General features: G+C 33.9%; 1 protein-coding gene and 1 long non-coding RNA gene across 6 annotated transcripts in view; one reads left to right on the top strand and one right to left on the bottom strand.

Moving 5' to 3' along the window:
* Window positions 1–26,308, top strand: part of LOC115211956 (protein dopey-1) — a 146,656-nt gene that overhangs the window by 23,066 nt on the left and 97,282 nt on the right. For all 5 annotated transcript variants that reach the window (XM_029780747.2, XM_029780731.2, XM_029780740.2 and 2 more), the window contains exons 2-3: window positions 20,843–20,971; window positions 24,207–24,382. In XM_029780747.2, coding sequence (XP_029636607.1) covers window positions 24,236–24,382 — 147 coding nt within the window. In that variant the 5' untranslated portion in view covers window positions 20,843–20,971; window positions 24,207–24,235. The remainder of the gene's footprint in view (window positions 1–20,842; window positions 20,972–24,206; window positions 24,383–26,308) is intronic.
* Window positions 25,961–26,308, bottom strand: part of LOC118763656 — a 7,783-nt gene continuing 7,435 nt past the window's right edge. The window contains exon 4 of the long non-coding RNA XR_004999425.1: window positions 25,961–25,972. This is a non-coding gene — a long non-coding RNA (uncharacterized LOC118763656). The remainder of the gene's footprint in view (window positions 25,973–26,308) is intronic.

The following is a 26,308-nucleotide window of genomic DNA, read 5'->3' as shown; positions in this document are numbered from 1 at the left end:
GAGGGGATTATGTTGAATAACATCATAATTAACTGATCCTTCTGTGGTTTCTATTACCCAAAGCGAGGAACTTTTCAGCACTCCCTCATAGATGTAGGCATGGTTATATGGTTAAGAAACTTGCTTTGCAACTGCATGGCTTTTGAGTTCTGGGCCAGCTGCCTTGTGAGAAAATTTGGTGGACAGAAGCTATGCGGAAGGCCATCATATAGATATATATATATATATATATATATACACACATATACATAATGATGAAGTTGATTTTACACACATTTGTGTGTCTGTGTTTTTCTCCTCCACATCACTTGACATGTGTTGGTTTGTTTTCAGCCCATGACTTTGTGGTTTGGCAAAAGAGTTTGATAGAATAAGTACCAGACTTTAAAAAAAAAAAGTACTTGGGTTGATTTGTTCAACTGAAACATTTCAAGACAGTGCCCCCGGCATAGCCGCAGCCCAATGGCTGAAACAGATAAAAGAAAGATAGCTCTATCTTAATCAGTTATTACAATTTAGAATGTAGTTTGTGTTTTTCAGTAAAATGCCCTAGAAATTTTGATAAATTGTCATATTTTAGTTAGGTTTGGTTTGATGACTTGTGCACTTCAGGACTTTACTTTTCATCATGAAATGTGTTTAATGAAGTAAGTCATCATCATCGTTATCATCATTTAACGACCATTTTCCATGCTGGTATGGGTTGGCCAGTTTGACTGGGGACTCGTGAGCCAGATGGCTGCACCAGGCTCCAATCTGATCTGGCAGAGTTTCTACAGCTGGATGCCCTTCCTAATGCCAACCACTCCGAGAGTGTAGTGGGTACTTTTACATGCCACTGACATGAGGGCCAGTCAGGCAGTACTAGCGACAGCCAAAATCCATCATATGCAGTGTCCTATTTATTTTTATCTCTTAATGAACTGGCTTTTGTTGTCATAAACTATTACTAGTTTCCTTAAATCCTAGTGTTGTTGTTTAGCCCCAGGTTATCCCTAATCAGCAGAACTGTGATCAAAGGCATTACAGTAATGACCTTCTCACCTTTCAAAATGGTAGGGTGTTTTTGAGGAAGACATGACTACCATTTCTAGCAAGTTGAAACACTACCTAGAGTCTTCCTCATTGGCTTGTGAATTTTATTTTTAAATTCAGAGCAAATCTAATTTACTAACTCAGGCTTTTCTTTCAGCTATATTTTGTTGTTCACTCTGTTTTAGCCTGCCTATTCTCCCAATAATTGTAAATATAATGGAAATCTAGACTTCAGCTTCAGAAGTGTTGCTCTATTTACTTATTCATAATTAATATATTCAGTCTATCAAAACTGATAACTATAGGTCAGTCAGCTTCAATCTTTTTTGTGTCATCACTTTTTGATCTCTCTCTGTAGTTGGTCTTAGAAAGTTTATAACACAGTACAGCTGCTTTGCTCACATGTGGCCAGACAGACATGTATAAAAAGTAGGTGTTAGCTAAACGAGTAATTTAGGTTGTTTGTTTGAAACTAATTTAACAATAACAGTAAGTTTTTTTTTTGTTTTTTTTTTAATGCATTTCACATTTAAGTTGCTTATTGCTTCATAGTTAGGGAGTTTGCTTCCTAGCCATGTGGTTTGCAGTTCATTGCATGGCGCCTTGGGCAATTGTCTTCTACTACATTCCTGGGCCAACCAAAGCTGTGTGAGTGATTTGTTTGATAGAAACTGAAAGAAGCCCATTGTAGGTGCAAGCATAGCTGTTTGGTTAAGAAGTTTGCTTTACTATCTTGTGGTTTCAGGTTCAGTCCCACTACATGGCACTTTGAGCTATTGTCTTCTACTATAGCCCTGGGCCAACTAATGCCTTGTGAGTGAAATTGGTAGACAGCAGCTGCATGGAAGCTCATACATGTATATATGTTTGTATTTGTCTCCCACTCTCACCACTTGATAATTGGTATTGGTTTGTTTACATCCCTCATAATTTAGCAGAATAAGTATCAGACTTTAAATAAAATACTGGGGTCAATTTGTTCACCTTAACTCTTTAAGGTGGTGCCCTAGCGTGGCTGCTGTCCAGTGACTGAAACAAGTAAAACAAAAGATATGTGTGTATTTGTCTCCTTGTCTTGACATTGCACAGTAGTTGTAAACAAACATTACTATCATACAAGCTGTGGTGTTCATTTCTAATCTTCCATAGAAGCATGTTAGGTTTGGTAACAAGAAGGACCTCTGGTTGTAGAAAATCAGCCTCATCAACTTCCACTTGACCCATACAATCATGGAAAAGTTAGCATTAAATGATGATGATGATGATGAATTTTAGACAACCTTATCTGCATAGATCTAACTGCATGTCATATAAAGGCAAAATGTATGCATTCATCTGTACCAATGGTTCTCAATCATTTTTTAACTATTTTATTCTGGTAACACCTCCATAGCCATTCAATGTTTAAAAACTTGTTTTATACATACTTCTTTCAAAACTCCTATTTTGCTTTTTATACATTAACTTGTGTAGGTTGTACCATGTAAAACATTAGAGAAACAAACTGAGCTGTTTCTTGCAATAAATACAGCTAAAGCAAAACTTTTCATGAACCTTTAAAATACTACTGTGGATCCCCAGTTGGCTATTTTATTTGCGTAGACCCACCAAAATCTTATATGGACTACCAGGGACCATGTGGACCCTGGTTGAGAACCACTGATCTAGATGTATAAGGTTGTCTAAAATTCCACAGCCTAGCATAACCATTGTCAAAACATTATTTACATTAAAGTTTTTTCAATGTCTTACCTTGATTCTTTTTCTGTAGTGGACATTTTTATACATTATTAACTATATCAGAATTATTATGACTTGGTAAGTTTGAAATGGCCAAAAATAAAGCTTATATTGAGGTGATTTCATAGCCCATGAATCAAATTTGTTGTTGGTATTTCAGTATGTTTCTGTCTTTGGACAGAACATTTTTTTTTTTTAAATTGCCTCAGTTAAACTGTCTGTCAAAATAGGTTTCTGGTCATTTGGGAATTTTCACTCTGAAGACCAAGTTCCACAAGTCATATTAGTTCACTCTGCCATTGAATTTGATTATGAAAGCTAGCCAATGTATCATTTAACTACAATGAATTCCTCTCGCATGGAATGTACTGAAGTTTGCTTTCACCCTTTTGATACCAACTCACCTGAGACTGCCCCTGGTTCTACGATACAAACTTCTTGTTTTAAAGTGATCTAATTGTAAACCAATGGAAATTTCACATTCAATTTATGATCCAAACACCAGTTTAATAATGATAGTTATTTTACTAAACTCATCATTAATTTGAAAATTTACTAATACAAAAGTAATATATTTCAGTAAAAATATAGCAAAAGGATTAATAAGAATTTACTGAAATATTTTTAAATAACACCATTGTCTATATTTAATAAATTTAAGATTTGAACTTGCTTTCATTTTTTGTACTCATGTTCATTCCCCTAATATCCTTTCATCATTTTGTTTTTTTACATAAGCACCTAGTATACTCTGTAAAGTGGTTGGTATTAGGAAGGGCATCCAGCTGTAGAAACCAAGCCAAAACAGACTATGGAACCAGGTGCAGCCCTCTAGCCTTGACAGTTCCTGTCAAGTTGTCCAGTCCATGCCAAGCATGGAAAATGGACATTAAATATTGATGCTGCTAATCATAATCCCATGACATTATCTGGAATCCTAACATAAATCAGTACTCTGTTATATACATCTTAATAAAAATTAGAAGTAGATTTCCTGTTTATTGATGAAAGGCAATTGAATGATAGTTATAATTACTAAACACATGGTATTATACTAACATCTCAGAATTGATTAATTACTCTATCACGGGTATGTTAGATCTGTTATTTCTAAATTAAATTAAATCAATATATGAATTAGTTTGGATAAAACAGATTATATTAATTTTTTTTCTTTTCATTACTATATAGTAGATAATAGAATTAGATCAGTTAATATTTTAGTGTTTTTAACTGATGCAGCTATGTGTGTAATTACTATAGTTTGTTGACATTCTCTTGAGTTTCTACTTAGTCATTCAGTCAGCAGAAAATTATCGCTCTAATGTATCAGACCTAATTTTCAAAAATATTTCTTAAAATAGCCCAAGTTTTGTAAGCAGCTTCCAAAACCTAACACGACATACACTGCAAGGTTCCTTGATTTCTTTTACTAGCATGTGTCTTAATTTTTGAATTTATTTACTTTTCCTCATTTAGTTTATGTGACTGAGGTTGTTTGTAAGCTTTCTTCTCTAATTTAAAAGCATGTCAGACAAAAATTATTTCCAATCCCACTTCACTAGTATTAAGATAAATTTTCAGAATAAATTACTCAGTGCCACACCCTGTAACAACTTCAGTTTGTGTCCTATTTCTTTTTTCCTTCTGCGTTTTATTATTGTTGGACATGCTTAGCAAATCTGTGGTATTGAAATGCCCTTGATACAAGGTGCTATAGTCTGATCTAAGATTAATGGTGCATTTTCTTATCATTAGGTTGCTGCATGTATCCTTGTAATTTTTGTTCTGTTTCTTAGAATAATAATTGTATGAAGGAAGTTGATTATTAAGAACCATATACTTGTTGATTCCAATATGTGGCATTTATATTAAAGACAAATTGGAAATAATGCATAAAACTCTTGTTATACCTCAAGTCTATCCTGATCAAGTGGCTCTGTGATCAGAGGCATTCCAGAATTGACTAGCCTGTCATTTTTTATATCTATAATTACATTTTGTGTGTAAGACAATAGGATGTGACTTGAGGGAGATTTTGTTGCTATCTCTAGCAGGTTGAATGACTGTATTGAGGTTCCTTTATTGACTCATAAATTGTTAGTACTTGTAGATGTAATCAGGCCTGGTTATATTTGAATCATTAGCCAAACATTGTAACTAATACTTAATTTAGTATTAATTCATAATGCAAGGAGTATTAAAAAGCTGACTATAGAAATCATGCAGTGAAGAAAAAACAAATTTTAATCAATGACTGATTGAATTATTTTGGCAACTATCTAGGCAAAACTGGTTTTAATCTTATGATTTCACCAGCAAAACAAAGATTTCACCATACTGGCCAAAGTAGTGATGGGAGAATTGCAGTGTAAGTGTATGAAATTGTACACTGGCTGGAATAGAAATGAATGGATTGTCAGCTCCACTTATAAAACTCTTATCATAAGTTATTTCATAGGCATTTATATACATATGGCTCCTTAACTCCAGTTGATAAGCAATGGATGAGCTTTCATATTGTCAAACATCTGTGGTAAAAGGGAAGGAAGTGTTTTAATCTAAGCCAACATATAGGATATATATATATACACATACACTCAAACCTTCATATATACACACATACTCACACATATAATATATATATATATATATATATATATATATAAGTTCATCATCATTTAATGGCTGTTTTCTATGCTGGCATGGGTTGGATGGTTTGGCAGGAGCTGACCAGTTGAAGAGTTGCAGCAGGTTCCATTTGTCTGTTTTGGTATGGTTTCTATGGCTAGATGCCCTTTCTAACACCAACCACTTTACAATGTGTACAGAGTGTTTTTATGTGGCACCAGCATGGGTGCTTTTTACATGACACCAACATAGGTGCTGTTTACATGGCACCAGCCCTGGTGCTTTTTATGATACATCAGCACCAGTGAGGTTGCCAAGTAATTTGCATGTCGGAGTGGAACCAAGGGAAGTGGCTGTGTGTCAGGTGAGAAGTTAGAGTATAATAGAGGGACAAAGATAGTTATGCTATAGGGGTGAAATTTGGCTACCCTAATAGGACAAGGGAGGAGAAAGTTAGAGAGAGAAAAAGAAAGAAATAGGTGGTGTTGGAACAGTAGGGTGTGTAGTATGTAAGGACATGAAGTGTATGTGGACAGACACACGAGTGCTGTGAGTGGTGAGATGGAGGGATGTTAGGAAGATGGGTTGTGGAGGAGTTTTAAGAGAAGAGAAATTTTGTATGAGAGAGAGAGGGTGGGGGTGAAATGACAATAATGGACAGCCATAATGTTACTTAGCTTGTGTTTTGTATATATAAAAGGATAAAAGGTAAAGACCCATCAGTCATGAATGACCATGGGATTACACCTAGAAAGTTCCCCTCCTAGACACAAGTCCAGGCAAGGTTGTTTATGGAAGACCAGCAGTTGCCCATGCATACCAGCCTCCCCTCTCAACACTACCAATGTTACCCAAGGGGAAGACAAAGACTGATACAGCTTGGCACCAGTGATGTCGCAGCTCATTTATACAGCTCAGTGAACTAGAGCAGCATGAAATAAAGTGTCTTGCTCATGAGCACAACACACATGCGTGAAAACAAAAGATCTACAGCAAACAGTGTTAACAGAACTGCATGAATTCTCACTGAATTCTTTAAATCTCAGTAAGGAGTGTTACCATAATCCTTTGGCTGTGAACAGCTGACAGTTACATTCTCTAGCAAAGTAACTGTTTAGCCCTTTAGCATTTAAATCAGCTATATCTGGCCAAAATATTCTATCTGTTTTATGCTGAAGCCAGCTAAATTCAGTTTCTCACACCTACCCTAAAATGTTAATCTAAACATAAACAATCACATCTTCAAAATTTCAAAGCTACAAGATAATACATGACTAAATTTTTTAAATGTGAGCAAGCATGGCAGTGTGGTAAGAAGCTTGCTTCCCAACCACATGGTTCTGGGTTCAGTCCCACTGTGTGACACCTTGGGCAAGTGTCTTCTACTATACCCTCAGATCAGTCAAAGCCTTGTAAGTGGATTTGGTAGACAAAAACTGAGAGAAGCCCGTCACACATACACACTCATATATATATATATAGGCATGGCTGTGTAGTAAGAAGCTTCTTTCCCAACCACATGATTCCAGGTTCAGTCCCACCATGTGGTACCTGGGAAAGTGTCTTCTACTGTAGCCTCAGGCCAACAAAAGCCTTGTGAGTAGATTTCTAGGTGTAAACTGAAAGAAACTCATCACACACACACATATATATGTATTTATATGTGTCTGTGTTTGTCCCCATAACCTAGCAGTTCGGCAAAAGAGACCAATAGAATAAGTACTAGGCTTACAAAGAGTAAGTCCTGGGGTTGATTTTTTTTTGACTAAAACCCTTTAAGGTGTTCATCCGGCATAGCTGCAGTCAAATGACTGAAACAAGTTAAAGAAAAAATAAACATCACTCTTGATAAAGTAATCTGAATGCTAAGGAGTTAAACAAGATGATAGTAAATATATATGTATTAGATTTAGGTTGTTATATGAATACTGGTGGAGGGGATGATTCAATACTAAAAGTAGGTTTTAGATTTATTATAAAATTCATTTAAGCTGGTATTTAAAGTGTCACCTGATGTTATATGAAAACTGGTTGCATAAGCTGTCAGGTGGAACTTAGTCACAGGCAAAAGGAATTTTGGGTGGGTGTGTATATGGTATGTGTATAGATATGTATGTGTATGTTACCTTCAACTGAAAGCTTATTATATAAAAAAAACTAATTTTAATTAATATTTTGTCTGCTGCTTATCTGGCTTGAATGAAAACCACAGTAACATAGCTACTTGTCTGAATTTTTGATAGGGTGTTTGATTAGTAAACTGTTAAATATCATCTTAGACATATAGTGAAAGTGACCAAACTACTTATGTAATTGGCTACCAGCTCAATGCTGAGTCACTATTTTTGGTTACCCATGTTAAAGCCTTGCTATTGTTATTCAGGCTGATAATTGATTTTGATAATATGTAGTGTCTTTTTACTTTGAAATGTTCAGAGGGAAAAGAACAACTTTCTTTTTTTATTTTTATTTATTTTTTTTTTAATTTGAGTAATCTGATAATCTGAATTTATTTATTTATTTTTTGACTTAGAGTAAAGGTTATATTAAATTTTTGACAAAACTATTAAAATGTCAATATTCTGAAAAATGAAGTGCAAAAATACCTTTGTGGCTCTGCACCGACCAAAACCTTGTGAGTGGATTTTGTAGATAGAAACTGAAAGAAGTCTATCATGTATGTGTGTGTATATCTCTCTGTGTTTGCCTCCATTACTTGACAACTGGTGTTGGTTTGTTTATGTCCCCATAACAGTAGTTCTGCAAAAGAGACTGATAGAATAAGCACCAGGCTTAGAAATACTGTACTTAGAAGTACTGTAGTTGATTTGGTTGACTAAACCATTCCCTTCCAATGTGGTATTCTAGCATGGCCCTGGTCCAATGACTGAAACAGCTCTTTAGCTCTCAAGCTGCAGCGACTAAAGAAAAAAGAAATATAACTATGAGGTCTTCAGCATCTTTTATATTCATCTGTTTCATCGACTTTCTTCTCTAGTGTCTATCCATTGTGAATTGTATAACTGATAGTTTTGTTGGAGCAATAGTTCTTAATGTCAGTGGCACTTTCCTGATCTTTTTTGGGGTGTTGTGAATTCAAAAGGGTGCAATAAATGTCAAGATGGCACTGGGTGTTTAGAGAGTTTTTGAGTTTAGTTAGTAATACAATATTTAGACTAAGTACAAATGTTACATTTAAACCCTTTTCTTATATAATTATGTTGAAATATAATGCCTTTGCTTCAGTTAAATTTTAGAATAATGAAAAATTTATCAAAATGACTTTGTCATTATTATGCTGGTATTTGGAATATGATTTGATATGGAATTTTAATGGGAGGTTTAAATTTGTTAGGTTGAGTGAAAGGTAAGCAATGTTTTGAACCATGAAGAATTTGTACCAGATTTTTGCAGTGTTTTGAATTTTTTTAAACATTTAAAAAAAAATTGTCTGATAATACAGACACAGACTTGTCCAAATGCATCACTAAATTAACTGATATTTTTTTTACCGTTGTTACAATCATATGAAATGGAACTGCCAAAGCGCAATATTCTAGCAGTTTTGCTATTCAACTTCAAAATTGGATGTAACTGCTTGTGATATCAACGAAACATCTGGTGAGGAAATGACCAGTGAGTGGTCAGCTCAAAAATGGTTTAAACGATTTTGTAGTGGAGACCTGAGCGTTGAAGATCATGAGCATAGTGGATGGCTATCTATCATTGATGACCGTCATTGAGAAAGATCCACATAGAACCACTCAAGAACTGGCAAAAGAATTTCAAGTTAGCCGGAAAACTGCATGCGACTATTTGCATATGATCGGAAAATCAAAAATGTTTGACAAATGGGTACCACACAATTTGAATGAAAATCAGAAAATGCGCAGATATGAAATTTGTTCATCTCTTCTTTTCCATAACCAAACCAATTCATTTATCAATTGTATTGTAACTTGCGATGAAAAGTGGATTCTGTACAATAATAAAAATTTTTCACAGTGGCTAGACCAAAATGAAGCACCGAAAGCCTTCCTTAAACCTGAACTCTTCAAAAAGAAGGTTATGGTGACTGTTTGGTGGTGTACTGCCGGACTCATCCACTATAACTTCTTAAAACCCAGAAAAACCAATACTGCAGAAACATATTGCCATGAGATAGCCAAAATGAGTGAAAGATTGCTACTCTTCCATCTCAGACTGGTCAACAGAAGAGGGCTGATAATTCTTCATGACAATGTTTGACCACACGTTTCACTAATGACTCTCCAGAAGTTGAGAGAACTTGGCGATGAAGTTCTCCTCCACCCATCTTATTCCCCAGACCTTTCTCCTACTGACTACCACTTTTTCAAGCAGCTTGATGGTTTCCTGGGAGAGAAAGAGTTCAAAAAATCAAACTGATGCTGAAAGTGCGTTCAGAGTTCATCAGCTCCAGAACTCCAGAGTTTTATGTTACCAGAATAAACAGACTTGTAACTCATTGGCAAAAATGTGTTGATTGTAATGGTACTTACTTTGATGGATCAAATTTCCACATTGTTGAAATATATTACGATGAATTTCATGTTTCAAAACATTGCTTACTTTTTACTGACCCTGATAGATCACTTTACAAACAGGGACTTTGTATATAGGATCAGGAATGGTTTCAGGTGATTGATATCAAAAGAGTCAAACATTTTCAGAGCAAGCTTCATTGGGATTAAAATGTGAGTTTGACATTGTCCTATCAATGAGCAGAAACCCAACTTATGGTGTGCCAGGGTATAATATAATTTTGTTAAGTAAGCCCTTGCTATCTTTCATAGTTTCTATGAGAATTTAATTTAGAGGGCACTAGTCCATGTAAATATCTTAAAAGGGGTACATAATGGATATGACAGGATGAGAAAATGAGTATAAAATGTTTTGGCAGTGTCTATATGGCATTGTTGATTCAATACTGATTTAACATCAGGTATTTTAATATTTCTCTTGTCCCCCTCTCTCTGTTTATGTGTGTGAGCTTCAATTTATGTTTGTAGGTACATGCATTCTCTCTCTCTCTCTTTATATATATATATATATATATATATATATATATATTTCTGCATACATGTGCATGCATTGTCCTCCAGTGCCAAAACTTATGGTCACCAAAACTGGTTGACTGTCCAGTCAACCGTACCAAACATAAGCATCCAACAGCAGCACATTATCATTTCATTCTGTGAGAAAATATGGATAATAAAACCCTGTGTAAAATTAACCTCTATTTGTTTTTTCCTACAAAATGTAGGAAGAAGCATTTGTAAAATACCATTCGATAAAAGGGGTTGTTGAACTACAAAAGATTGAGAACCACTGTGTTAAATTTGTGTCTATACATTATATTTAATGCCTTTATTTGCCAGTCCCTTTGCTAACTTATTAGATTGTTTACTAAATATATAACACCCTTTGTTGCCACCTGTTGAAATTGCTTAAACAAGATTATAACAGTGTCAATACTTCCAGAATAGATATCAGCCTCCCTTCAACAGACATTATTCATCCATCATATTTAGTTTTTCTTTCATTCTGCTGCTGTTCTTCATTGTCCACATTTCACCACCATATAATATGATATTTATGACATGCATTATCAATGTTTCCTAATGTGAAAGAATTCTTTTCTATATAAAAACTAATTCTAACTGAGCAGTATATATGTATATCACATATTTTATTATTATTATTATTACTATTATTCATTGATTATATAAACATACAGAATAATTTTTCTTATCATAAACATAAGGAAAGATAATATTAAGTACATTTTATTTTGTATATTGAGTACTTTTGTTTCTTATATATTTTATTAAAAAAAAAAAAGCAAATAAAATTTATTCAATTATCTGTGTTTTCAAGTTTTGTGATGCTTGGTGAGAAAGTAGAACTTTGCAGTATTTAGGTTTGTTTCATTTGGCTTAGAGTTCAAATACTGCCAAACTTGACCATTTATTCTGTTATTTTTAATAAAAATAGTGTTGATGCAAAGTACTTCAGCTATTCCTAAGAAACTTCAGTCTTATAGATAAGGTGGTGCAAGATTCAGATTGTGTTACGTAGATATTTACAAACCCATAACAACCTGAAAGGAAATGTGATAAAAATGTTATATTCACACTGTGCAAAATGCTTAGCAGTATTTTGTTTGTCTTTACATTCCAAGTTCAAATTCCACCAAGGTCACCATTGCCTTTCATTATTTCAGGGTTAATAAAATCGACTTACCCCTTCCTCTGAAATTGCTGGCCTTATGCCAAAATTTGAAATCATCATTATTATTATTATTATTTAAAAATCTGTTTCTTGATAGTAATCTGGGTTTGGATTTGGTAGATGGAAACTGAAGGAAGCTCTATGATGATAAAATCCGTTCTGTCTGTTTGTGCACTTATAACTTGAGTATTGTTCATCTGATTGCACTGAAATTTTATAGATGGATTCATGAGAGAGTGAGGCATTAAGATTTTCAAAATTGTTAGTTTCAAAGTGAGAATCGCTATTTTTGTAATCTTTTTGTCCTGTTTGTTCCACCATTAAAATCAGCCAGTTGCTCTGACAGCCAGCATATACCATTTTGCTAGCAACAAGGGGAAGAACAGGATGACAGTCAGCCAAAACCGTTGCTATGCTGTCTCTCTTATGATGTCCAATTCCACTTGAAGTTGTATATATATTGTGTTAAGATTCGTTATCAATCAATTATCCTTATTGAGAAGAAACAGTCAAAAGTACCCACCACATACAATCACCAACATCTCCACTACTTAACACCATCCAAGTTAACCCTCTTCACCTTTACATCTGACATGAAATACTATTAATTAAGCAAAAAAGAGAAAAAAATTGATTGCTATTAAAACTCGTAAAATTTTGGGATTAATAATCTTAATCTTTGGTTACAATTTCTCATTCAAACTACATGATAGGCAAAATTATCAGATTAAGACAGTAGGGTGTTTGGAGGGAGTTTTGGCTGCTATTTCTACCAGATCTAGCTACCGTGTAGGGGTCTCCCTTATTGGCTTATTATACATACATAAAATTGAAATAAAATACTTAAAGCAACAGGCATCAAATACAAAAGCCAAGATCCATGCAGTGTGATGGGCCCAAAAAATTTCCAACTTCTTGCCTAATGCAAGCCCAGACCAATCTCTTATCTCTTACACTATTTCAGTATTACATCTCTATTGTAATGTGAGATACTGTCCTCTATATATATATATATATATATATATATATATATATATATCCATATCCTATATGCATTCCAAAACCGAGTTACAGATTTTGACGTATGGGGTATTAAAAGATTCAGTACTATTTCGGCTACAAATTAAACTTAATTTCCATTCACATACTCACATTTCAAAAATTTAACAATCGTTTCCATAAATCCACTATCATAAACATTTTATATGATGACATCACATTTTCTATATATGTGTGTGTACCTTAAAAGACATCAATCATCATGGCACACACCTTCACTCACTCACTCTATCTCTGTTTCTCAGCCTCTTTCTCTCACACATGCGCATGCACGCACACACATACATCCATTTCATATAGATGTACATTCATCTTTCACTTTCTTTCTCTGTTCTTTTTGCTTTCTCTTTAAGTTTCTGCTCTCTTCAAACAAATTTTTATAGATACAACTGCTTACAAAAATGAGGATTAATGTATAATTTCTTTCTATGTTCATCATTTTTTGTTTACAATATAGGAAAAAATATGCCACCAAAGAAAGACGTAATCTCTCTAGAAACAAGTATAAGGCAAGGAGGATTGTAGAAAACTGAAGGCGAGACTCTGAAGAGAGAAGCTATATGAGATTATCTCAAGATCAGCAAATGCATGATTAGATAGAGGTCCAATAGAATAGCTCTCAGAAACAGACTATGTACAAATTCATTCTTCATAACTCCTGAAGCTGTTTTTAGATATGATCCATCCCATTCTTGTAAAAATGATAACTCTGTCCAAATTGGTGTGCTAAACACAAATTGCCATTTCTGTAGAGTTTTCAAATGAAACTAATGGTATGCGCTGCTCAAGCGGTCAGGTAACATTGCCAGCACTACCAGCTCCTTCTCAACCTCTTATGGCTCTTCTAGAAAGCATTTCCATCTAGTCAAAGGATTTTCTGAACAATATCAGACAATACAACTCTGCAAATGACATTGTTTGGTGCATCTAAGAAGATAGATAAACCTGAATTTACGCCGACGTCAAAGTTCAAAGGCAAGCCTGTCACCTCATTGGTTCCCTGTTACCCACAAATGAACAACCACAGTTTCTCCAAATTTACTTAATGAGCGATGTAGGACAACAAACCTGAAGGAGGTGTCAACATTTCAGATGATGGGTCATGTTAGACACAGCCCTGACTGGACAGCTTTTCAGTGCGTTCAAAAATCACATAACCCCCACAGGTTACATACATATATTACATACATATATACATACATAAATATATACATATGTATATTCATACATATATATATAAATACATACATACATACATACATACACACACACATATATATATATATATATATATATATATATATCTACTGGGGTTGGACAAAATAATGGAAACATCTTAAAATTTCAAACAAATTTATTTTAATATGGTATAAGAGCACCTTTGGCAGTAATTACAGTTTGAATTCAACGAGGTATGGACTCATACAAAGTTTGAATTGTTTCCAAAGGAATTTTTATCCATTCTTCAGCTAAAACCGTCTCCAGTTCTTGTAGTGATGATGATGGAGGATATCGACTCCTTACTTGTTTTTCTAAATGCACCATAAATGTGAACCTCAAGACAAGAAAGAGTACAATAATCACCCATGTCCAATTTATATAATAGATATTCATATACATTATATATATATATAATAATTATTTGATGGAATATTAATCCTAACTTAAAGGGAAAAAAATTTTTATATACAAGCAGAGATACCCGGCGTTGCTCGGGATTAAATTGGCATAGTTTGTATATAATACAGATATGGGAAAGTACAGCACTGACAACAAAATATTTGTGGAATAAATGATGGGCTAATTTGACTAAGCAACATGCTATGCGTCCGTTTGGTGTATCTCAGAGTTATTGCTCTTCACGGGGCTAAATAGTAGTAGCATCCTTCCCTTTTCTGGGACTGCCACATTAAGTTGGCCACAAACCATCACTTTATCATACTGCTACTGTATAAGTCTCTCAGAGATTTAGAAATGCAATATTTCTAATTTTGTAGGTCAGTGGATTTATTTCACTTGAAATTCTATGTTTTCAAAGGTGAATAAGCATCAACTGTTAGCAAACCAAGCTACTTCAGACAGATGAAGAGCAATAACTCTGAAACTTGTCTCTGGGTGCTGGGTGGAGGTGCTTATCTTTCCTGTTTGAAAATTAACAACACAATGCTTGTGTCACATAGCCAACCGGAAACGATGTTTCCTGGGGCTAAATAGCAGTAGCATTCTTCCCTTTTCTGGGACTGCCACATTAAGTTGGCAACAAACCATCACCTATATATATATCTATATATATATATATATATATAAGAAAATAACAAAGGAATAAATGATTATCTGATGAACTTCATTAGCTTACAGCTGTTTCAGCTATAAGATGCAGTGGACTCATAGTTGAGCGTCTGAGTAACACCTTATAGTTTCATTGAAGCCTTGAATATGAAGTTCAATTTATTTATGTACTATATATATAATTATTAATTAATAAATTGCTGACAAAAGAGCAGGAGTTACAGAATCACTTTTATTAGCTAACAGCTGTTTCTGTAACTGGATTGAGTGCAACATCTTATAATGTCCTCAGCGCTGTTAGAATGAAGTGTTGCTTTAGTGCAGGAAACATTTAAATATATAGTTGGCTACATTAAGGCACATATGATGCATTTAGTAGGGGTGAGGATATGACCCGTTCATTTAACCCTTTAGTATTCAGATTACTAATTTATTCACATTGTTTTGAATTAATTATGCATTATTTTGCTGCTTCAAGATTTTGATGATATGATTTTCTTGAGATTGACATTGCAGGGCAGGTGTGAGAGGCCAGATTAAACATAAAACAGGTTGAATATTTGTGCCAGATATGGCCAGTTTAAATGCTAAGGGGTGAAATTGATGTATAACTATACTGAATTCTAACAACTATTTATTGGGTTGTTATGCTATGGCGAAGCAGAATCATAAAAAAACCCAAAAAAACGTGTTTTTTCTCTCCTATTCTCCGTTTCCTTCTTTCTTTCACTCCATTTCCTTTTCACTCTTTAACTCTAAGCATTAATCTAAATGCCTCTCTCATTACAAAAATACTCCACTAATTTATAATTCTAAGTTGAATTATCAGTACATGTTTTATTTGATATAGGACCAGGGATTTTGTAAAATATGTTTTTGAGGGAAAAAAAAAAAAGTATAATCAATAACAGCTGCTGCATCTTTAAACATTAACCCAATTCACCAAAGACACAATTGTATTATTCTTCTTATCAGTCTTCACTCTGTCTAAATCTATAATTTTTAAAGTATTTATTCTGTTTACACTTTTTATGTGTGCATGCATGTGTGTGTGTGCATGGTAATCTTAGGAAAATGATTCTGCTAAAAACCTATTTAGTAAAAACTATATATTGAGAGTAATATTGATGTGAAATAAGAATCTAAGAATAAATTAAATGGAAAATTATAGTAGGTAGTTAAAATGAATAACTGCAATTTGGTGTCATTTTATGTAAGATCTTGTCTAATATAGGACAACCTTCTTGATGTTTACAATGTTGAATATTTACAAGACATATTAGTCTGCTGTTTGACAACTATCTATTTATTATCCATTATTTTTTGGCCTTTGGTAAGATAGAGGAAGCAGATTAAACATTTTTGTTTAGCATGGGTTAGCTCTACCCAGACCTTTAACATGAAGATAGTCAAATAACTAAGCATGATCGAATAATAAATCTATTGTTCTTGATAAGCTATGTCTCCTCCCATTTAATGACTTGCAGTGATGAACTGTAATAGGTGGAGTGTTGCAATCTTGACTTATTGCTTTTTGTCCACTGTCCCATCCATTTCTATAAGCTTGTAGATTCTACTAGTGGCTACAGTAAATCAGAGAAGACAAATTCAGTCAGAGTGTGAGAGTTGCCATTCCTTTTCGCATATCGCTGTTGCTAGACATTCATCCACAATGTTTGTGGCCATTGAGGCTATTGATGTTACTGCTGTAATTTTGTCACTGGCATTGTTGTCATCATGATTTTGCACTTTTCCATGATGGTGTAAGTGGGATGGTTCATATTGTTGGTTTCTATTTGGAGTTACTGCACTCTTAGTTGAGTTAGAGACCACCTTTTACTCATACAGCTCATTTTAGGACTGTTTTCTATAGCTGGGTGCCTTCCTAATGTCAATCATTTTATTGTGGCACAAACACTTGAAGGATTTCCATCCTCAGTAAGAGTCCTTTCTGCATTGTTTCCACTCATTCAAAGTAAGATGGGATTAATGAGAATGAAAGAGAGAGAGGGTGATCAGTAGCAGTAAAGATGGATGATGATAAAAGACAAAGTGAATGGTAATAGGAAGCGTAATGGCAAAAGACAGAGAGAGAGAGAGTGATGGATGTCTATTATGAATTATAGAGGAGGGAGTATTGTGAGTGAGTGACAGTTAGCAAGAAAGAAGGGTATGGTAGGAAGGGATTGAATACACATGGATCCAGTGTCATCCATTTTTACTGAGGCAGAGAAGAATGGTTGGCACAATAATTGGAGAAAGATTGGGTAATAGATGAGATGGTAATGAAGAGAAGGAGTGAGTGGTGTACTAGAGATAGGTGAAGGTAAAAAAGTGACATCATCACCACCTTCATTTTAACGTTCATTTTTCCATGTCTGCATGGGTCAGATGTTAACAATGAATGATAAGAGAATGATTAATGGAAAAGAGAGAGAGAGAGAGATTAAAGGCTAACAAAAAAAAAGAAGGGTGACAGTAGGTAGATTGAATACGAACAGGTCCAGTACTTATCCCTCATTACACATATAGTGTGATGGAAAATAGGAGACAATAATAGGAGAGCTGAGTGAACTTTTGTTCTGAAAAACATTAATAACCTCTGGTCACTCTCAAAAGAAATCTACTGTAAACAGTAATTTGGTACCATGATCTTTGTGTACACAACTCCAGTGATCTAAATCCCTGATCCAATAAAGCTTGTTCTTTTGACAACTTTTTCAGTACCACATGTTTATACCCATGAATAGCCAGGCCAAGATACTTCAAGACTTAGGCAGTTGTGTGTAGCAATAAAGCTATAATGGATATTATTATGAACACTTTTAATGATTTAATTGCTAGATACTTCAGGCAGAACATTATGATTACCATTACCAATAAGACTGTTTTCCAGTTAATCAATGTTTGATATTCTTACAAGGTCTTCCATCAGTGAAACAGTTATTTTAAACATTCTTTCCTTTCCCTCTGGAAAGGATTTTGCCTAGTGTTGCATCATGCATGTGTTAAGCAAGATTGTTGAAAATACAACACATCAGTTCTTATTTTGTCTATTAATTAATTGACATTATCTAAGCTAGTTTCCTGTGGTTGTCGGCTAAAATATACCTAGAAGACACATCAGCTTTCCCTTGACATACATAGTATCGAAATCAAATGTTATTAATTGTTTGGCTCACCTTAGTATTCTCATAGATGTAGCCTTTAGGTGTTCAACCTCAAGCACAATGGAGTTGATTAGACACGTGCAATCCATATTTAGTATTGCAGTGACCATGACTTTTATCCTTTATCTTAGTCTACACTGATGATTGATATGGTCTCAGATCTCTTGTATGAAGTCCACATGTCGAGTAACATTTTCCACCTGCAACTATTCTAACATGTTTGATATGTGGGTTAGAGGGCCCATTTGTAACAATTCTTCTTTAGTACATAGGTAACCTTGATCAAACTCAATGAGTGCACAATTTCAAGACTCCTTAATGAAGACAAAAATTTTTACAATGGTCTCAGACAAGTTTTTGACACAAAGACTAAATTCATTTGGTTTTGACCAATTTCTTCTCATTCATTTTAGTCTCACACATCACATATTGTGACACTAATGCAATGTAACAGATGCAGCACAGGCACTGATGTGATGAAACAATGATACAACTTGTAAACCACTACATGACACAATACAACACAACATGCACACAGCAGCACAATGCTTACACAGTATTTATGCAGTGCAGCTGTCATACAATGCAATATGCTCAATATATAAAAGGATATACATAATATATATATGTATACATATATATGAGTGAAGGTGCATGGCTTAGTGGCTAGGGTATTCAGCTTATAATCATAAGATCATGAGTTCGATTTCCAGCAACAGATTGTGTCCTTGAGCAATACACTTTATTTCACATTGCTCTAGTCCACTCAGATGGCAAAAATGAGTAGTACCTATATTTCAAAGGGCTAGCCTGGCCACACTCTGTGTCATGCTGAATCTCCCTAAAGAACTACATTAAGGGTACACATATTTGTGGTGTGCTCAACCATTTGCATGTTTATTTCACAAGCAGGCTGTTCCATTGGTCGGATCAACTGGAACCCTTGTCATCATAAGCAACACAGTGCCAGTACTCAGTATTCACTCAGCACAATGCTCATGTGCACACGCAAAGCCCTTGCCCTCCTCTCTCTCTCTCTCTCTCTCAGTTCATACATTACATGTGTGACTATTAACTTGACAAAACCCTTGATAAATCTACTAATGTTGTTACAAATATTGGTTTCAGATTTTGGCACAAGGCCAGCAACTTTGGGGGTAGGATTAAATTGATTACATTGACTCCAGTACTCAACTCGTACTTATTTTATTGATCTTGAATGGATGAAAAGTAAATTTAACCTCAACAAAATTTGAACACAGAATGTAAGATGAAATGATGCTAAGCATTTTGCCTGACTTGTTAATGAGTCTGTCAGCTCGCCATCTTAATGTTATTATGAATATTAACCCAACTTTGCTACAATCTGTTAGATCCTTCCTTTGACAAGTGTGTTTCATAAAATTACTTTAACCACTTCATTTATCATCAGTTTATATAGAATATGTTCTTCAGTTCCAGAGTTTTAAATTATTATTCTTGTGGCAATAATGGAAAGCCACCTGGGATTAGTGTATTTTTATAACTGTTTTCCTCTTGCTTTCCTTGTTATTGTTATTCTGTGTCCATTGTGTGTGTGTGTAGTTAGTATGTAGTTCTTTACATTGTTAACATGTCAGTGTTTAACAGTTTGTGTGTTAGTGAGTTTGTAAGAATCTGTTCTTTGGTTGTAGCCTATTAAAAATGAAATTAAGCTTCCAGCAACTCTGGGTACAACATTCTGTTGTAACATTTATATTCTGGACGAAATCTTTTTGCTATGTAATTGATTACAACTATTATCTGACACCCGCCTTTGTAAAGTTGACTACTTTAAATTAGTTGATGATAAAAAAATATTTTTTTTATACATTTATATACTGACACAAGCATGTCTACACACTGACAGCCATTTACCTTGCTATCTCATTAATTGAAGTTACTTCCTCTCAATGAATGTTTCTTGTACACCAGTCTTGTAATGTCTACATCAGACAGATCATCTTCAGTTGTATGTAGTTGCTGAAATATGCAAGTGGCTGCTCTGTTCATTGTATTCACCCCTTGTGTCTGAATACTTACCTTTGTGGTGAATAACCACTTCAAATCAGTACATTACAAGATAGAACATTGAAAGAACCCCAACTTACCTGCAGTAATCCAGATAGGCAAAATGAGGTATATTGCAACATTCTTGTCTTAGATGATCCAGGAGTATAAGCAAAGTAATGATACCTGTCCAGTCTATGAATAGCTTTTCTTTTTTTTTTGTTAATTACTGTATTTTTAATACATGCAATTCAATTTTTATTTTCATTTTTGCTAATAGTTGTAGAAGTATTTTTTTGTTTTTGATTGTGATTGTTACTTTCTGCTTATTTTCATGACTTAAATCAAAGTAACACCCTCAGAAGTTTCTACTTGCATCAAAAGTCAAGCTGTCCCTATCCAGTGAATTTTAATCACTAAAGAATTGAAGTATTTTAGGAGTTCAAGCTGCATGAACTGATATATGCTCCCAAATGTATTACAACAAGAAACAGAAACAAGCTTCATTTGTGAAAATCTTTATGAGCACATTTTCAAGAATACATGATATTGTTTGTAGTTATAGACCCACTTATCGTTATTGATCACAATTTATTTGGTCTCTTGCATAAGATATTTTCTTTTTTTTTTTTTTCCAGCTTTCATTACTGAAATGGGAAAATCACTTGATTTTTATGCCCTGGTGAACTTGTTAATGCTGTAATGAAACTGAAATTCTCAAGCAATCGAGACCATGACTGTACTTGCATATTCCTTTGGATATTTTGGTAATTAATTGTTTTATGTATTTTATGTTTTCAACAAAATCCTTAAAAAAATACAAAATACTTTCAAATGCAATCCTATCAAATGATAAAATGAAAGGAAAGGATATTTCATTGTTACTTTAACAAACTTCATCTATTGTCTCAATCATTTTAATTCATTTGGTTAACTACAGAAGTATTCCACCATTCTGAAATTGTATACTGCTTCAACTGAATATTGATTTTATACAGATATACACAATACTGTTGAAACGAGGGACCTGTAAGCATAAGAGCAAATTTTAAAAAATCTAGATCTCTTGAAAATAGCAATCTATATTAAATAATGCTTTAATCCACTTTTAAATTTTGTACTGTTATATTTTTATTATAAATTTCTAATGCATATGCTGTTCCTCCTTCAGTTATTGTTATCATTTGGTCAGTTCTGATCAAGCAGATTTATAATTAATTAAAAGTATTCCAATCATGATGACTCTTTTTTTTTTTCCTTTTCTCTGAGACAGTGTATCTTAGGATCAGTGTATCTTAGGATCATGTTATCTAGTCTGCTTATTTTCTTTATGAGAATTTAGAGAGATATGATTGCTAACAGACCAAGCAATTGTGTGGCCAACACACTTATTTTAATAATGAGCTAGAGAACAATGAGAGATAAAAGTATGTTCATCTGTGGTAAATACATGTAAAATAAATTACAAGCCTCTGCTTCTAATTTAGCTAATTATTATAGTATTGTTTTTTTAAGACCTTATTTTAGCTACTAATGTAACTCATGAAAAGTGATCTTAAAAACGGCATTACTATAAGAAGCTAAAGTATATAAATATTTTAAAAGTAATTTGTGTATGTATATATATATATATATATATATATATATATATATATAAAATCATCATTTAATGTCTGTCTTCTATGCATGCATAGGTAGGACAATTGACAAGAGCTGGCCAGGTAGACGACTACCCCAAGCTACTGTGTCTGCTTTGGTAGGGGCTTTATGGTTGGATGCCCTTCCTAAAACCAACCACTCTGCAGAGTGGACTCAATGCTTTTTACATAGCACTGGCACAGGTGAGGTTAGTTTTGGCATGATTTTTACAGCTGGATGCCCTTCCAGATATCAACCACTTTACAGTGTGGACTGAATGCTTTTTACATGGCGCCAGCACTGGCAGGGTCACTAAGTAAAGACAAGGAGTTTTGAGAGGGGCAGTAGCATTTGAGGAGGGGAACTTGTGTCAGATGATGAAAGGTTAGTGTAACAGAGAGACCAAGAGGCAGAAACAGGTTTCTTGCTATAGAAGAGGTATGTGAGAAGAGAGAGAGAGGGGGGGTACAAGAAAGAAGACAGAAACAAGCATGCTGATGCAAAGGAGCGTGTAAGCAATAATTACTTTAACCTTTTTGCTACCATATTTCTGTTGAAATAGTCTGCTTTGTTTTAATTAATTTTGAAAATAACGAAGAATTTAGCAAAATAGCTTTGTCATTATGAAGCTGGTGTTTGGAACAGAAGTTAACATGAAATTTTGAAGGAAGGTTTTAACTAATTTCAAGGGCAATCTCAGGTGGATTAGTAACAAAAAAGTTGAGATAGATAACTGAATTTTAGACTTACTTCTAAATTTATTAAGGCATCATTCACAAGTCTCTTTATATAATTATGAAATTTAGAGAAAAAGTGGGATTTTTTTTATGCCTGCTTTGTAAATCTGATTGAGTCCAACAAGGATTATTATGTAACAATGATGAGTTATTTGTTCAGTGTATTTATTGAATTAATGAAACAGAGTTAGCAGACTGTATATTTGATTGATGTTAAAGAAAATTATGATTATTAGGAGTTGTGTTCAATCATTACACCGAAGATCTAAACCAGTGATCTATGATTTATAACATTCTAGATATTATCAATAGAATCACAAGTTGGGGAGTATCTATCAACTTGATGTTTATGAGTTTGATGTTAGTAATTATGTTGTGTATAATATAATTTAGGTTTTTCTATAATGAGTTTGCCAAGCATAAAACAGAATAAACTTATGTTGATGAACTAATTAAAATGAAATTTGATGTAACAAATGCACTATTGTTTGCAAGTAAAATGCTATTTCCAATTTAATTAATATGAATAACAAGCTTTTTAATTGGTTCAATCCGTTTTTGTTTTCCAACATGATAGACTAATAACTGGTCTACATTTTGTTTCATTTAGTGTTTACATTGTATTAATGTTTTCAGTGTTTGTGGATATATATTTGAAGTTGATGTATCTGTAAGTAGTAGAGAGGAGGTCTGGTCTTTACAGATTATATAGCCTGATGGAAATGGAGATGGGGGAGACTTATGAAGGTGATATTTAAATCTTCAACTGGTACCATCATCATGTTGCTGATTTTTTTAGGGAAAAAATATTATACTGGTGTCTGCTGAAAGTAAGACTATTGTTATATAATGTTGTTACTTGATTATAAGTTGATGAGACTTGACAATATCTTCCTGTTCTTTAATTTATAATGATATATAAATCAGAATTTGACAGTTTGCTCTCAAGAAGTTTCCATATAGAGATGAAAGGTGTAATTTAAACAGTATTTCAAGGTCTGGAGTAATTCGCTGTAGTTAAGATTTTAAAATGAAATTACGTTTATGGTGAAAAATTTTATTAGTCTTTCTAGTAGAAATATCATCATTTGAGTATGTTTTATTTTTATTTGCTGACATAGCTTAAACAGTTTGACAGGATTGGCAGGGTTGGAAGACCACATACCAGAATCTGTAGGGATAGTCCTAGTCAATCTAGTGTCATTCTACAGAACTAGGAGTGAGGAAACTAGGTGCAGTTAAATGTTGTACTCAGGATCTTTATAGTAAGATATGAATGGTGAAATGACCAAGACAATCAAAGCCATGATCTACTATCACAGCCTTTGTAAATATATGACATATTTTTCTTTGTTCCTCTAGACTTTGTACTTCACCATACCCCCTGATATAGTAGTCTAGAGAGGTTAAAACTTGTATAAGGTACACAAGACTCTAGAGGGAAGAGGTTACTATAATGTCTTTTTACAGATCAACCCCAAAAGTTATCCTACATTATATCTATAAAATTTGTTTGTTTTTCATAAAACACATTTTATTTGATGAAAACAAATATTTAATATTAAATTTCAGAAACCTCAGATCAGGAATATTAATACTTACCAAGTAAATTAATTTATATTTGTAGAATATTGAAAGAAACCAAAAAAAGTCAAAATGAGTATGCTTACTGTGGAGGAGTGTGAGCTCCTCGGAGACTCTAAGTATCGCTCGTACATATCGCAAGTCGAAAAGGCTCTGAAATACTTTGAAACAACCAGTGAATGGGCTGATTTAATATCAGCCCTGGGAAAACTCAATAAGGTAAGAGAGTTGTAATTTTTTTCTTTTATAAATGCACAATTGTAGGTGCAGGCATGGCTGTGTGGTTAGAAGCTTGCTTCCCAACCACATGATTCCAGGCTCAGTTCCACTGCATGGCACCTTGGGCAAGTGTCTTCTACTATAACCTCAGGCTGACTAAAGCCTTGTGGTAGATGGAAACTGAAAGAAGCCCACCATATATATATATATATATATATATATATATATATATATATATATAAAGTAAGTGCTGAAAAGTTCCTGGCTCTGGGTAAAAGAAAATACAGGAGGATCAGTTAATTATGATTTTATTCAACATATTCCCCTCTCAGATTCACACACTTATTGCAGCAATCCTTCAGTTTTTCTAAGCCTTGTAAAAAAAAAAAACTCAGAAGGTTGGGCCTCCAACCACACCTTTCGCAAGACCCTTAAAACCAAGAACTTTTCAGTACTCCCTTGTGTGTGTGTGTGTGTGTGTGTGTATATATATATATGTGTGTGTGTGTGTGTGTGTGTGTGTGTCTTTATCTTCCACACCACTGTTTGACAGCCATTGCTGGTGTGTTTACATCCCTGTAATCTAGTGGTTTAGCAAAAGAGATCAGTAGTACCAGGCTTAAAACAAAAGTACTGGGGTCTATTCATTTGACCAAAAATTTCTTCAAGGCAGTGCCCCAGCATAACCACAGTCAAATGACTGAAACGAGTAAAAAATAAAACATAATTATCCATCTTTCATATTTGTGGCTATTAGTTTTATTTTTTTCGTGTAATTGTTATAAAGTTCTATATTTTGAAAAAAAGAAAATAGATTGTACAAATACTAATCATCATCATCATCAACCACCTGTCATCACCATTATTTATGTCTACTTTCCTTAGTGAAACAAGTTGAATGCATTGTGATCTGAGTTGTTTATTATTGCGCCCATTAGCTGGTTCTCATATGTGTTATTCAACTAATCTTCTACAGCTGAATGCTTTTCTTACCACTAATCAATTCATAATGTGTACTAGGTACAGTTTCTTGTCATGCCTACACTTTCTCTGCTAATTTGCCAATTATTTATACAGTGTGTACTGGGTGCATCTTTTCATAATACAAGCACTAACAAGGTTACTTTGCTGACTAATCATGTTATATATAAGCAGTTTTAATATTTCACTTAGGTATTGCATGACTAATAACCCTGGTGTAGAATTCAATATACGCATGCTTCAGAGTGAAGCGTTAATCGCATACAGAGTGGTAATAAGAAAATGAGATGACTGCACTTCATATTCAAGGCTCTGATAAAGCTATAAGTTGTCACTCAATCACTCTACTATGAGTCCACAGCATCTTATAACAGAAATAGCTGTAAGCTAATGAAGTTCATATGATAATTGTTTATTCCTTTATCAGCTTGTTTTCTGAAGCAGTTTTAATATATCAAATGAAATTTAAGTTGATAAAAATCTAGATAAAACTAGTTAAGATGAATTTCAGGAAATATTAATAAGGATGTTTTAACCCTTTAGCATTTAAACTGGCCATATCCAACCCCCAAAACTCTGTTTTATGTTTAAACTGGCCAGATCTGGCCTCTTACACCTTCCCAGCCATGTCATTCCAAAAATAAGCAGCTACATCATCAACATCATGGAGCTATGAAATAATGCAGGATTAATTCAAAACAATGTGAATAAATGAGCATTACATTTGACAGAGTAATCTGAACACTAAAGGGTTAAACACGAAGCCACTTGTGTTTAGCCCCAGATAAGCCCTAATCAAGCAAGCTTATGATAAAAGGCATTCCAGCATGATATGAAGTTATTTTTACACAGTATATCAAGGGCTACATTATATAGTGTGCTTCCCCTTTTTTATGATGACAGAATGTGATTTTAAGGAAACCAGGTGGGTATTTCTTGCAGGCC

This window comes from Octopus sinensis, linkage group LG1 (genome assembly GCF_006345805.1).
Source record: "Octopus sinensis linkage group LG1, ASM634580v1, whole genome shotgun sequence".
NCBI lineage: Eukaryota > Metazoa > Mollusca > Cephalopoda > Octopoda > Octopodidae > Octopus > Octopus sinensis.
This window is presented reverse-complemented; position numbering and strand designations above follow the sequence as displayed.